At 43.5% G+C, this 13,374-nt stretch overlaps 1 protein-coding gene across 1 annotated transcript; it reads left to right on the forward strand.

Moving 5' to 3' along the window:
- LOC136647421 (sulfotransferase 6B1-like) lies at nucleotides 1–11,732 on the forward strand. Its single transcript, XM_066622951.1, has 7 exons — nucleotides 1–202; nucleotides 4,543–4,679; nucleotides 6,945–7,034; nucleotides 8,494–8,620; nucleotides 10,142–10,236; nucleotides 10,635–10,794; nucleotides 11,602–11,732. Exons 1-7 carry the CDS (start codon nucleotides 1–3, stop codon nucleotides 11,730–11,732), a joined length of 942 nt encoding a protein of 313 aa, XP_066479048.1.
- The last annotated feature ends 1,642 nt before the right edge of the window (nucleotides 11,733–13,374 follow it).

Here is a 13,374-nt window from a genome sequence, read left to right on the forward strand (position 1 = left end):
ATGTTGTACGTTCGGCAGAAGTTTATTGATGTGCTGGAAAAGGCAATGGAAGATGGCAAAAAGATGAGTCCAGAAGAGAAGCTCTTTACTTATGATGGAGTTGTGTACCCTACTACTCTTTGTAGCCCCAAGGTCTTCAAAGCTATGGAGTCCTTTGAAGCCAGAAGTGATGATGTGCTTCTTTCAGGATACTGCAAATCTGGTGAGTATCATTTCCTGGCTATGAAAAATACAGCACCCTTTCAATCATTTGGCTGGAGTTGAAATGGTGTTATGATGATTTAAACATGGCAGGATAGAATCAATGTGCAACGATGGTGATAATAATGATGATCATGATAACAATAGCAGGGGAAAAATGCTTCTTCAGTAGATCCGAATAGTGATCACGTGTTTGCAATTAGTAACACATTCCTCCAAAGCAAGCATGTGATCAGCTTTCAGCCAAAATATTCTAATTTATTTTAATAATAATAATAATAATAATAATAATAATAATAATAATAATAATAATAATAATACAGGTATTTCTATACCACCTTTCTAGGTCCTCAGATTTCTCCTTTACTTTATTCAAGGCGGTTTACATGGGCAGGCAATTTAAATCCCCGTAGGGATTTTTACAATTTGAAAGGTTCTATCTTTCAAGAAACCACAACATTCAGATGTTACTGTCTAGATCTGGCCGCACATTCTGGCCTCCATCCTCCCACGCTCAGAGCAGATGGAATAACTCAGCTCAGCTTGTCAGCTGCTTCAAGGTCGCACGGTGCCGGTTGCCTTGAACTGGCGACCTTTGGATGTTATCTTCAGGCAAATGGAGGCTCAACCCTCTAGACCAGACCTCCTGCCCTCTGGTTCAATTTGTGTACCTCTGGTTCAATTTTTGTTTGCAGAGGCATGACACCACAGAGTCACATAGCAAGTCATTAATGAGGGTTCCCAGGAAACAAGTTGTTTTGACCAGTTACTTTTCTTTATGTCAGGGGTGTCCAAAGTTTTTGGCAGGAGGGCCACATCAGCTCTCTGACACTGTGTTGGGGGCCGGGGGGGGGTAATAATTAATTTACATTTAAAATTTGAATAAATTTACATAAGCTTACATAGATGACTATATTAAAGATGAAGTTATATGAATGAATGAAGGTCTTGCACAAAAAGCCTATAAAAGGCCTTGCACAAAGCAAGGCCAACCTTTCCTTCACTGCCACTGCTGCATCACAGATGTGTAAGAGCAAGCAGTGGAGGGAGCTCTCATCCCACAGCTCACATGAGAGGTCAAACAGTCGCCCTCACACTGAGAGAAGTTGTGTTGGACCAGTGCGGGCTTCAACAAATCTCTGGAGGGCCAGAGGCTCATTGGAGACTGGGGACTCCCTGAGGGCCGCATTGAGAGGCCTCGAGGGCCGCAAGTGGCCCCCGGGCCGGGGTTTGGGCACCCCTGCTTTATGTGATACGTTATATGAGTTGGTGAGGTATATTCTATTTGCCTAGTGAGAACGTTTTGTCCGGGCTCTCTTCTTCAGTTCAGGAATGCCTGAGGCAAAGCTCTTGGAGAGATGCAGCTAGTGTGAGGGTGCCTCTGCTTCCCCCAGGCGCCAGTCTGTTGAGGGTGTCCTAATTGATTCACAATTCTATACATGCTTACTTAGAAGCAAGCCCCACTGAGTTTAGTAGAACTTATCCCTAGGTTCATGTGTACAGGATCCCAGCCTTAGGTGGTGAAAGAGATTAGTCATAAAAACCCATTCAAATGTGTGTGGGGGTGGGTGGGACATCATTCAGAATGATTTCTGTTGATTTCTGTGGATTTCTAATTTTGCTGAAGGGTTAGCACTTTATCTCGGATGGACTTTGCCACAGTGACTGAAGTCCTACTGTCATAACAACTCTCAGTTTCTAAAAGTCCCTGTTGGAAGGGCTTCTAACAGTTTGTCCTCAGCATTTGTTTAAATTGTGGAGGAATAGTAACTGCTTGGACTAGGTTGAATTTCTGTGTCCAAATTGCTCCCATCCTTCTTTAAGAGCAGAGCAAGCTGCCTTTGACTTTTGGTCTACATGGCAGCAGCTCTCCAGGTTTGCAGAAGGGTTTTTGAAGATGAAGATGCCAGGAATTGAACCCAGAACCTTCAGTATAAAAAGCAAAGGCTCTGCTACAGGGCTATGGCTCCTCCATGCATTCTTTACACTGTTTGCCTGTAGAGTGACAATTTTGCTCTTATGACTTAATTGTGCTAGGTTGACCTTGCCCTAGTGACCCATGTCCTGTGCTTTGGGTTTATGAAGTGTTCAGTTTAATGAAAAGCAGCTGTAGAAGAATGAATCCAGATTGGGATCACAGCATGGCAGAGGGGAAGGAGATTAACCCTGTCCTCCATGCAATTTTTCTACTGAAAACACACACACACACACACACACCCTCTGCTGCTTGCAGAAAATAGCAGCTGTAGGGGAATTTTCAGAGGACAATCTGCAGGGAGAAAGGGTTAAGCCCTTCTTTCTATGCCACAGTCTAAATTGGAATCTGTCCCTTTGGCTGTCTGTGGTTAAACTCAATGTGCTGCAAACTCAAGCACTGAATTCAAGGGTATATGTCAGTGATGTATAGTTTGCCCCTTCTCAACTATTAAAACCTTTACTTTTTCAGTGTAGCCACATGCCACCACTTGTTCCTGTTGCACCCCTTACCCTTTAACTATACAAGTATGTGGAGTGTGACATTAGAGCCCTGAAGTGTTCTGGACTATTGGAAAGGGTTGAAGAAGACGAAAAGTCTGTGAATTTTAGGTTCTTAGGCATCACATTGAAACACTCACAAGGGAAAAAGTTTGGCAAAATGCTGGTTCAGCACACTGGTTTCAAAGAAGTCACATTTTAACAGAGACTTCTACAGCTCCAAAATTCAGAGGGGAGAACTTGAGGACACTGGATAACTGTTGACCTATTGCAAAGTTTACCTTTTGCAAATTATGCTCAGACTTTGATGCAAAGTCTACAATTAGAAATGAGTTTGGAAAATTGTGACGATTGACCTTTGGACAAAAATAAAAAGAAGTCTCGTGCATTTTGAACCCAACTTTCTGCTGAATCAGGCTAATAATCCATGTGTCCCAGAATGAAGATAAGAAGGCATTTAGCAGGCACCCACCAAAGGATTGAGTGGACTCCGCAGACACTGATCTGACCTTCCTAACCCAGAAGCAGATAGGCTGGTCTCTCTGCTACCTCTATCACTCCTTGCCTAGAGCAGGTTGGGGAGCCTCTGCTTTTACCCAGGACCATCAAGTGAAGTTGTTGTTCTCAGGGTAATGAAACCTTTCCAACAGGGTGAACAGAACCCTGGCTTGTATTTCAACTGCCTGGGGGGGGGGGTGAGACTTTTCATTAAGCATCAGCCTACACCTTGTTGCCAGCATGTCCTTCAGCAACTTCTTAGGTTACAGAGGTGCCTCACTTGGGGGGATGAAGAGATCCCTATGATCACACCTTCCACATGGCAGCTTACCTGACATCTATGCCTATGTGATTTTGATGCTGGGGAAACATCTATTTATATATTTTCCCAGTTCTTTTAAAACTCTGGTTCATTAATAATTAATAAAAGTGCCTCTTAGATGAGACTTTAGGAAATGGTTGTCTCTTGCTGCCTCTCCGTTTGGTTAACACCACCCTGGCTCAAACCAGCATCACATTCTGTGCTTCAGTTTTCATAGATTGCATACACTCAAGGTGTACCCAAGAGATATTGTCTTTACCACAGGTCCCCAAAGCAGTGAGCTTTATGGGCTTGTAGAGCATCCAGGTCCCAAGACCAAGAGGGGCAAACCTTAAAGGGCTGGTTTCAGTCAGCCTCCTTTTTACCATTCTGATGCCTCATGGCACACTCCTGTATTTTCTAGAATTTGTTTTCAACTATTTGCCAGGGTGGTGTAGTGGTTTGGGAGGTGGACTTAGATGTGGAAGATCCAGGTTCAAATCCCCCCTCAGCCATGAAGCTTCCTTGGGCCAGTCACTTTCTCTCAGCCTCACCTACCTCACAGGGTTGATGTGAGGGCAAAAGGGGAGGAGCAGCTGTGTGCACTGCCTTGAGCTCTTTGGAGGAAGGGCAGTATAAAAATGTGGAAAATAAATAAAAATAAATTTTAAGCTGTCTTTTGAGTTTTTGAACTTTGGGGCAGAGTATCAATGTTTTTAAATAAATACACAAGTAAAGAAATTGATTTTAAAATTTCATAACATCACAGAAGTCCAGCCTGTACAATTCCAAGTGTAGAAGGTTATATTATTGTGAAGCTGCAATGAAGATCTGAGTGATTGGTGAAAGTTAATTTTCTTCCACTTTCTTTGTTTAGCAGCCAAATGATTCTGCCCCGGGTTGGGGAGGGGGAACTATTTACGAAGAGAAAATGGGTGGAGCAGAATTTCCATAGACAATTCTTCAGATTCACTCGCTACCTTGTCATCTAGTCAGTAAGTTCTCCAAATATTCTGTGTAGGTTACCACCTGAACAATAATGTAAATCTACTTCTGTATGTTTTCAGGTACCAACTGGGTCGGCCAGGTAGTTACTGATTTAGTCGTAACATCTACAAAGAAACATGAACCGCACAAGCTGAACGAAAAGCTACTCCTGGCAGAATTTCCTTATTTTGAAATTGGAGATACGAAAAAATATGAGGTTTGCATTAAATATTATAGACCTGTTTTTTTCCAGCACGATGGTTAATGAATGATTGTCCACCCCCTTGTACTCCGCTCAGCTCTTTACTCTCTCTTCCCCCTCTCTTCATTACTTCCTTCATTTTGGAGCGCCTCACTCCAGTAGAGTGGATCTCCCAACTCTGAAGTGGACCTTGTGGGGTGAGGATCTGGAGTGGAAGTATTTGTATTTCTTGACCAATTCCATGCAGTGTTTGCTCATTGTGCTGAAGCCAGTGCTGGAAGTCAGTCAGGGAAGCCTTTCATTTATGCATGCTTTTTATTTCACAATAGTGTGCACTAGCTGATTGCTGTGCCTGTCAGCTGTCATGGGTTCAGGTTTTTGAACCAGTAATAAGTAGTGACCAGCATCTAGTGAACTCATAAAGAATTTGCATCTTAGAAATGGGAGACCAGTCATTATCACCTGCTTCTTCCAGTTGTGACTGTTGTTTCACAAGTCCTTGCGCAGCCCAATCCTCTCCCTGCTTGACAATGCAGCAGTGGCAACACAGCTATGGCTGTATCTTGCAGGGAAGTTTTGGCCTCTGGAGGCCCCCTCAGGGTGAAGTAACATTTGTTCTCTTGTCCCTTAGTAAGCCCCAGGAGCTGCCATAGGTTAACTTGGACCTGCACCAGCTTAATAGCTGGTGCACATCCATGTTGAGCTGTGCAGATGGATCAGGCCCCAAAAGGGGGCTAGGATTCGGTGGGCCCGATCTGCCCCCCTCCTCAACACTGTTATCTCCCCACTGCACCACCAACTGCCCCATTCCACCTCCACACTGTCTCACTCCTGACCCCTGCATGGGTTTGCCTTCTCCAGCCAGTGCATGCTGTCTGCCATCACACTCGTTCCGGCAGTGTAAAGGCCCTTCAGGATTGGGCCATACGGCTGCAGTTCTATGCACCCTTTCTTGGAAGTAAGTCCCATTGAATTCAGTGAACTGAGTAGACATGCATTGGATTGGGCTGTAAGTTTCTAATAGGACAGCACTGAGTGAGGGAGAAAAGGAAAAGAAATGGGACTTCTGGAAAGGAAAGGAAATGAGTTGTACTATCTACAGAAATCTAGCCCATGTCATGGCCATAGCTCTGTGCCAGATATGCTTCCTGTTTAATCTGGGGGCTGAACATAATGATTGCTGGGAGCGATGCTTAGATATTGCTTGTTTTCTAAATCCTTTAATTGTGATAATTTTTTTCCCTGCTTGATGCCACTGTTTTCAAGGTCGATTAACAACTTGGCATCATTGTTTCTTTTAGTTACAGTTTCTTTTTCCTTGTTCAATCAGGTGGGCAATTGTAGCCAATCAGGGATGACATACAACATCTGTTGTGTGGCATCACAACACTACGTAGCCAGATAGGTTTGGCCACCAGCAAGAAGAAGGTCAATTGAGAGTGAGGGCAAAATAGGACATTGGTAAAAAATTGTCAAAAGGGGGACTTGCTCTGCTATAAAATAGTGAATTGTTTTGTCTTAGCCTTAGAGCGCAATCCTAACTTGCAGTGGAAACAGGCAAGCCAGCGGGCCTATGCTGCATCCAGTGCAAGTTTGGGCCAAAAGTGGTGCAGCCCGACGCAAGGGGAAACATTTCCCCTTACCCCGTGTCACACTGCAGTGGCCCCAATGAGTCCACTTGGATCTGTGCCACCTGGCGAGGTGGCGTAAATCCAAGTAGCCTGGGACTACTGTGGGCTGGTTGGGAATGGGGTCAGGATTCAGCATAACTGCTGAATCCTGGCCCTGCCTCCTGCTCCCGCCCATCTGCCCATGGTCTCGCCTGCCACCCGCCCTCCCCCACCCCGAAATGCTTCCCTCCTGCCTCCTCCCTGCCCTCCTCATGCCCCCCCACACCCCTGCTTTGCTTGAGCTTGGCCAATGCAACTCACCCTTTCCCTGTGGCCCACGTCAGCATGGCAAGGCCGGCACCATATTTCCCCAACAAGTGGTGCTTTACAGCACTTTTGCGACACTCCTGGGCCAGCACAAGGGACTTGCGTCAGTCCAGGTGCCTTGTAGGATTGCGCCCTTAGTTCCTCATCACTGAATAGCAGAAAACAAAGGACTGTATAAAACCGAAACAGTAATTTAGCTACCCCATTTCTTGTTTCTGTAGAAGCAACCATTTTTGCCCCTGATTTAAGGAGATGGTAGCAAATGGAATGGCAAAGTTCTGCACCTTTTGTTTAATGAATTGTTTGCTTTTTGTTTTGTGCCTATTTATTTCCACTTGGAAAGAGGATGAACACCTATCCTCCCAGGAGAGTTATGTTTACTCACCTCCGCCCTGATAAGTTTCCAGAAACTTTCTTCAAGAATAAAGCAAAGGTGAGTAACCATGTCAATGACTGTCATCCTACTTTCCTTTGCCAGTATTTCTAGTTGTGCATTCACTTCTCCAAAGCCATCCCAACAGTCACCAGAAGCAAGTAAAAGAAACAAAATCAGAACTGATATAATAATCATGAAATGAAAATTGATGATTATGATTCACAGGGTGAATTGATTTTTGTACCACAATTATTTATTCTTATTTATTTCTTTATTACCACTTATTCTTTGAGACCCATGTTGAGGCTGGTTGCGCATGGTGACTTCAAGAAAGCTTGTACGCCTGATCTTTTCACTTGATGCCTCCTCATATCTAACCAACTGTGATGTAAATCCCTGGATGCCTTTAAAAGGGGATTGGACAAATTGCTGGAGGAAAAGTTCATCACAGTTACAAGCTATGATGCAACCTTCTGGTTTTAGAAGTAGGCTACCTCAGAATGACAGGTGCAAGGGAGGCACCAGGATGCAGGTTTCTTGTCTTGTGTGCTTCCTGAGGCACCTGGTGGCTCACTGTGAGATATAGGAAGCTGGACTAGATGGGCATATGGCTCTTCTTATGGGACCACATAGGCTGAGTAGTAGTCCTAGCAGGATTCATATTTCTGATTCAGAGAGAAGTCCCTACAGTTTCCAGTTTCTCTTGCCTTCTGATGCTATGCAGGTTAATCTTAAGACTCCTTGCTGCAGCTTTCCACCCTGGGAAAAGTGACAACAGCAAAAGTGCAAGTCACATACATAAGCCTTATTTGTGTTTTATGTGTACCTTGCAAAAGGGGCACATCACCAGCCTATTCAACTCTCAGTGAGATGCATGAAATCCGCATCTCACCAGAAGTACTAACCTAGAATGTGAAAATCATCTGCAATTACTCTATAAATGCTTCTTGAAAGAAGTCGTCTTAGGGTCAGTCTTTTTCTCCGTGATAGAGGCCCAAAGATTTCAGAAAAAGGGGACCCACTGGTATAAAGGGATGCTTTAGCTTTTAACCAAGGTGCTGAGACCACTCTGTCCCTCGGGAAGGTCTAGTAGCAACCCTGCATAGAATACACCTATTATCTCGCAAGGTATGGTCATGTGGGATTTAGTGGATTTGGAAATGAAGTTTCTGACAGTCCCTTGGGTAGCTGGATGATCGTACTATCCAATGTGCTTGGCACATGAAATCCTTTAAGCTGTAACAGCACATGTTTGTACTTGTAAATCAGTAGCAGAAAGGGCAGGGCAGAATCCAACTTTTCCTCTAGGCATGTGTTATGCAGCACCAAGTCTGTGCTTATTGACTTGGATGCAAGTCACAATGAATTCAATGGAATTTGCTCCCAGGGAAGTGTACAGAGGTTTGCAATGATGACATATGGTACTTGGGATAATGTTCATAGAATGTGGCACATTATATAGAAACTATGTTTCCATCCTCTCTCACATTGCATTCTGATTTTTATTCTTTTTTAGATACTGCTGCTGATTCGGAATCCAAAAGATGTAGCCACATCTTTTTTCCATTTTTCAAACACCTTCACGGCATATCCCCCTTACGATACCTTCGGCGAATTCTTCTCAGCTTTAATGATAGGAAAAAGTAGCACTTCCTTTTTCCTATCCATTATAATTGTTGTATGCACAGATATTTAATAATCAGAGTTCCCTATAATGGGCTGGGAAGCCTTTGGGACTTCCTCATTATGAACTTGAAGAAAGAAGAAAAATGCAGCCCAAAAAACGTACCACTTGATGGGCAAGGAAAGTAGCTTCTCTAGAGGGGAAGGTGGTTACCAAAACAGGATCCTCTCCATGTAGGAAAAAATCTCATGTACATAGACAGAGTGGAAGTCTCTGTTGGAGGGAGAGACTACCAAAATGGACAGCATGGATGCCTTTAATGGGGAAGAAAAATATTCTGCTTCCAAAGCAGAGGTAGTGACAGGACTTTGAATAAAGACATTCCTGGGTGAATAGTGGTATCTGGAACAAACCCTGGGTGTGCATCCAGGAGTTTCCTGAATTTCATTGTATTTCAGGAGTTTCCTGAATTTCATTGTATTTCATTGTATTCCTGTTCTTCCAGGAGGGCACAATGGCTTAATTGTACCCTCACTGGAGAGGTTTCTGAAGGGACTAAAGGAATGACAGAATGTGAGCTGCACCCATGCTTAAGTCGTTGGTGGCAGTGACCCCTGGAGAATGAGACTGAAAAGACTGTCCTGGTGGCCTGGCTACTGTGCAGTTGACCTTAATTTTTAGGAAGACTTGTGGTGCTTGCACATGAAATTATAGTGAGGTGCCCAAATTTGCAAGATCTCACACAGATGCCCCGCAGTATTACAACTTTTTGATAGATCCCTTTATTAGCATGACCTTGGTTAGAGGGAGCTGTGTCTCACCCCTTAAGGGCAACACCTTGGCTGATTTTCAGGAATGTCAGCTTAGGAATCAAGATGGAGTTAGTAGAGACTGTGCATGTTTTTGAAAGTGAGGTCATTGGCAAAAACAGATGTCATTAGTTTCATTCGGGACCATCATCTATTTTTGTAGCAAATGGATTACCTGAAGTACAGCAGAATGCTAGGGTTCCCCCCTTCTTCTTAACCATTTAAAGTGCAAAAGGAGTCACTGAGTCACTTTCAGAGGTTGCCTCCCAAGGGTCATTTCCCCCCACAATGCCTGTCTGGTACACAGTGCTGCACACTAAGCAACTCAAGGGTAGATGCATCTGTTTGTGGAGCTAAAGCTTAGGAATCACTGGTCTATTCAATCCAGTAATGTATATTCAGTATCATGTCCCCCAAGCAGTTATTTTGCTTGCCTATTAGTATGGCAGACTGGACCTATTGTTGTAGCTAAGTTGGACCACAACTCATGTGCTTTTGGTTGTATCCAAAAAAAGTCAGTCATGACCACTGAAACCAATGAGACAAGCTTCCATCAATACAAAAATTGAGATTTGAATTGAGCTGCTTATGAGCAGAAGTCCTAATGATTTTGTAAGGTTTTTTCTAAGAAGTTTGGGGGATGGTTTGATGCAAAAATATAGTGTGGAAACAAGATTTTTAAAAGGCTAACAAGTTGTTTTTCTAATGACTGCATTTCTGATTTCCACTAGTGCCCTGGGGATCCTATATTGAGTTTCTTTGCACATGGAACAAGTACATTGACAAAGAAAATGTCCTGCCAGTAACATATGAAGAGATGAAAGAGGTAATGTTAGCACTGTTTAAAGATGTGCTGCATTTTAGGGATCGTTTGCCACTGAAATAATTGCAGTGGCGTCGCTAGGGGGTGCGGGGGGTGCGGCCACACCAGGTGACGCACACAGGTGGGTGAAGTGCACTGGGGGGGGGTGACACGCTAAAATCGTGTTGGTAAGGAGTAACCCCATCATATTATATACCGTTGGATGTGGAATTTTGAGCAGAATGCAATACAAGCCCTTTTTCGGCTATACAATTGCATGTAAGCCAAAGTTTCCTTCACCTGATGCATGTGTAGATCATACATCTTGCTTCATTTATTTGATTGATATTCAAATAAATGGATAACATTTATTTCCCTCCAAATAAATGGACTGCTCAATTGCTTGTGTATTCCCTTTACAGGACACAGTTACAGGAGCCAAAAAGATAGCTGAATTCCTTGAATTGAACCTAAATGAAGAAGATATTCATGGGGTTGCAGAAAGAAGCACTTTCAAGTCCATGAAAGAGAATGCCAAAACAACCCATGGAGAAATGTTTGGCAAAATTCTTTTCCGTAAAGGTAAGTTTTTCTGGAAGTGCTATAAAGTACCAGTCTACATAGCACTAACAGTGGCAACACAGATCAGCCTCTCATGCTTATTTTAGTGCATCATTTTCGTGTAGGATTGTATTCAGATTTTTTTGCCAGCTTTGGGGCTGAACTTCACATTCATGGCAAAATTTGGCCTTGCACATTTGGTTTTTGGGTGTATAAATAAGAGCAGCCAGAATGACGAGGGAGGGAGAGGGACACACAACCAGGATTGGGACAGCAGCAGGTGAGGGGAAAGACATTTAACCCTTTCCTCTCCTACTGCAATCCTGATGAAAATTGAACCTGTGTTTGCTTTTTTTAAGATAGCTAGGGATGGACCAACTCTTCAAACTAGAACTACAGTGCCGGGGGGGGGGGGGGAGGCCCAAGAGATAAGGAAATTTCAGCTCCATCTCCAGCAGGATCCTGATTTGTACTGGAATCCCCCCCAGACCTGTGCATGCTGTTTGCTAAAAGAAAAGTGCCCTCATTAGCACTGAATGAAGTTCTCTGTATGATTGCACTTACCATCTGTAGCAGCTCCAGATGCAGCAGCTATTTAACACTAATAAAAGCAAACAAACAAAAATTAACCCTTATCTGCAGTTTGACCTTTATCCACAAGAGCAAGATCTAGAGGATTTGCAGCACCTTAACACAATTTGTGCATTCAGTTTCTGTTTTTCCACCACAGATCCAGTGATAGTACTGCAAATTTATTTGCCACAGGCCTTTATCCACAACTGCCAACACGTGGCTTTCAAACAACACATTGTTTTCTTTTCTTTTCAGGAGGTGTAAGTGATTGGAAATCACTTTTTAGTGAAGAAAACAATCAGGAAATGGACGCAATATTTCAAAAGCGCTTAGCAGGAACAAAGGTGGGAGAAAAGATAAAGTATGATGTCTACTGCAAGACATGAAGATAGAGGATGGATGGCAGCTTCATGGAGAGAATCCATAAATGATCCTATTCATCTCACAGAATCACAAGAGATTCAGCTTCCTGGAATTAATTAAAAAGCTTTGCATATAGATGAAAGATTTGTAGAAATTATGCCAGATTTTTCCTGAGGCAATTTCTAGCATTGGCCAAGCTACATACACGTCCTCATACACATACTGAGATTGTCATTATCCTTTTCTTATAAATGTCAAATTATTATTTCAGAAATATAATCTTTGTAGTCTAATATTCTTATCTGCAGGGCTGGCTCAAGAATTCTGCTACCTAAGGCACGGGGTAAGACTGCACACACACCCCACTACACCAAGCCAATATCATAAAAGCCAACTTTTTTTTTAGACACAGGAATAACTCAGAAGCTTTTATTTCCTCCCAGTTCAGAAGCACAAACACAATTGCTAATAAGTTTTTTTTTAATGACAAGTCTAAGGTTTTTATTTCATTAGAAGGAAGAGAAGCACAGGTCATTAATAGACAGAACTGAAATCAGCAATAATATTCTCAATTGTCATTTGGATGTTCTTGGTAGCCTCTTTCACAGGGTTAGCCTTAGGCTCTGTGGGGCCAATACAAAACATTTTTGCGGGAGGCCCTCTGTGAGCCCCCCTACTCACCAGAATGAGTGGCAGTGGCAAGGCACCCAGCAGCAATTTCAAGCCAATCACACCAAGGTCAAGAGGGAGGGAAGGCCGTCCAGTGGCAATGCTCTACTCACCGCACTCTCCCTACGATGCCTCGGCATGGACGATTGCATGCTGGAGCATCAGCAGAGCGATCCACCAGCTGCGGGTGCTCTGCTTGCCACCCCAGTGCAGAGCCCCTCCAGGTGTGACAGGGTGACCTTTGACCCCAGACTGTGACTTCGGGTAAAGGCCACCATAATCACAGAAGCAAAAATCATAGGTTAAAAGAGAAGCATAGAAATCAAGGCAGCTTAAGCTTAGTAAAAGACAGAAAAGCCTTGCCTTTGCAAAAAGGGGCCCCAATGTGCTTATGCCAGTGGAATGCAGTAGAGATAACGGTATCAGGCAATGGTACAAGGGTGCATTGGCGAGATGCACCTGGGATGGTGAGATGTGCCAAGAGGAGACGTGCCTTATCACTTATGTTATGCTGTTCTCTACCTGTCTTCAGAAAACTTGTATTTTTCCAGGTTTTAAGGGCAAACTCCACGTTAGATGCAATGTGTAACCTATCAAACCTCTGCGGCAAATTGTAACCAATCAAATATACAAATCTCTAGACAAAGAGACTCAAAAAGTATAAAAGTTGCATACCCCAAGGGTGGGTGCGCCCATTTGCTTTGAACATGAGTCCCGTGGCTGCCCATTGCATGCGATTGAATAAAGAAGCCTGCATACTTTCACTCCTGGTATCGAGTCTTCTTGAGTTGCTTCCTTCAACGTTGCAACACAGGTGTGGGGCACAAATTGGTCAAATTGCCCTAAGATCAGCCCTGCTCTTCCACATTCATAGGCATTGACTTTGACTTAACTGAAAACAGAAGAATTTTGGAAATAAAAATGGTGGCATGTTTACGTAGGATTGTGATACCCAACATCAATATTTCATGACCATTTGGTTCCCCCATTCCAAAC

Source organism: Tiliqua scincoides, chromosome 1 (genome assembly GCF_035046505.1).
Source record: "Tiliqua scincoides isolate rTilSci1 chromosome 1, rTilSci1.hap2, whole genome shotgun sequence".
NCBI classification, from domain to species: domain Eukaryota; kingdom Metazoa; phylum Chordata; class Lepidosauria; order Squamata; family Scincidae; genus Tiliqua; species Tiliqua scincoides.

Excerpts from the sequence above, each read along its gene's own strand:
- LOC136647421 (XM_066622951.1), top strand. The coding sequence starts at position 1 with ATGTTGTACGTTCGGCAGAAGTTTATTGATGTGCTGGAAAAGGCAATG. Across the intron at positions 203-4,542 it reads TTCAGGATACTGCAAATCTG|GTACCAACTGGGTCGGCCAG; the intron begins GTGAGTATCATT and ends GTATGTTTTCAG. Across the intron at positions 7,035-8,493 it reads TCTTCAAGAATAAAGCAAAG|ATACTGCTGCTGATTCGGAA; the intron begins GTGAGTAACCAT and ends ATTCTTTTTTAG.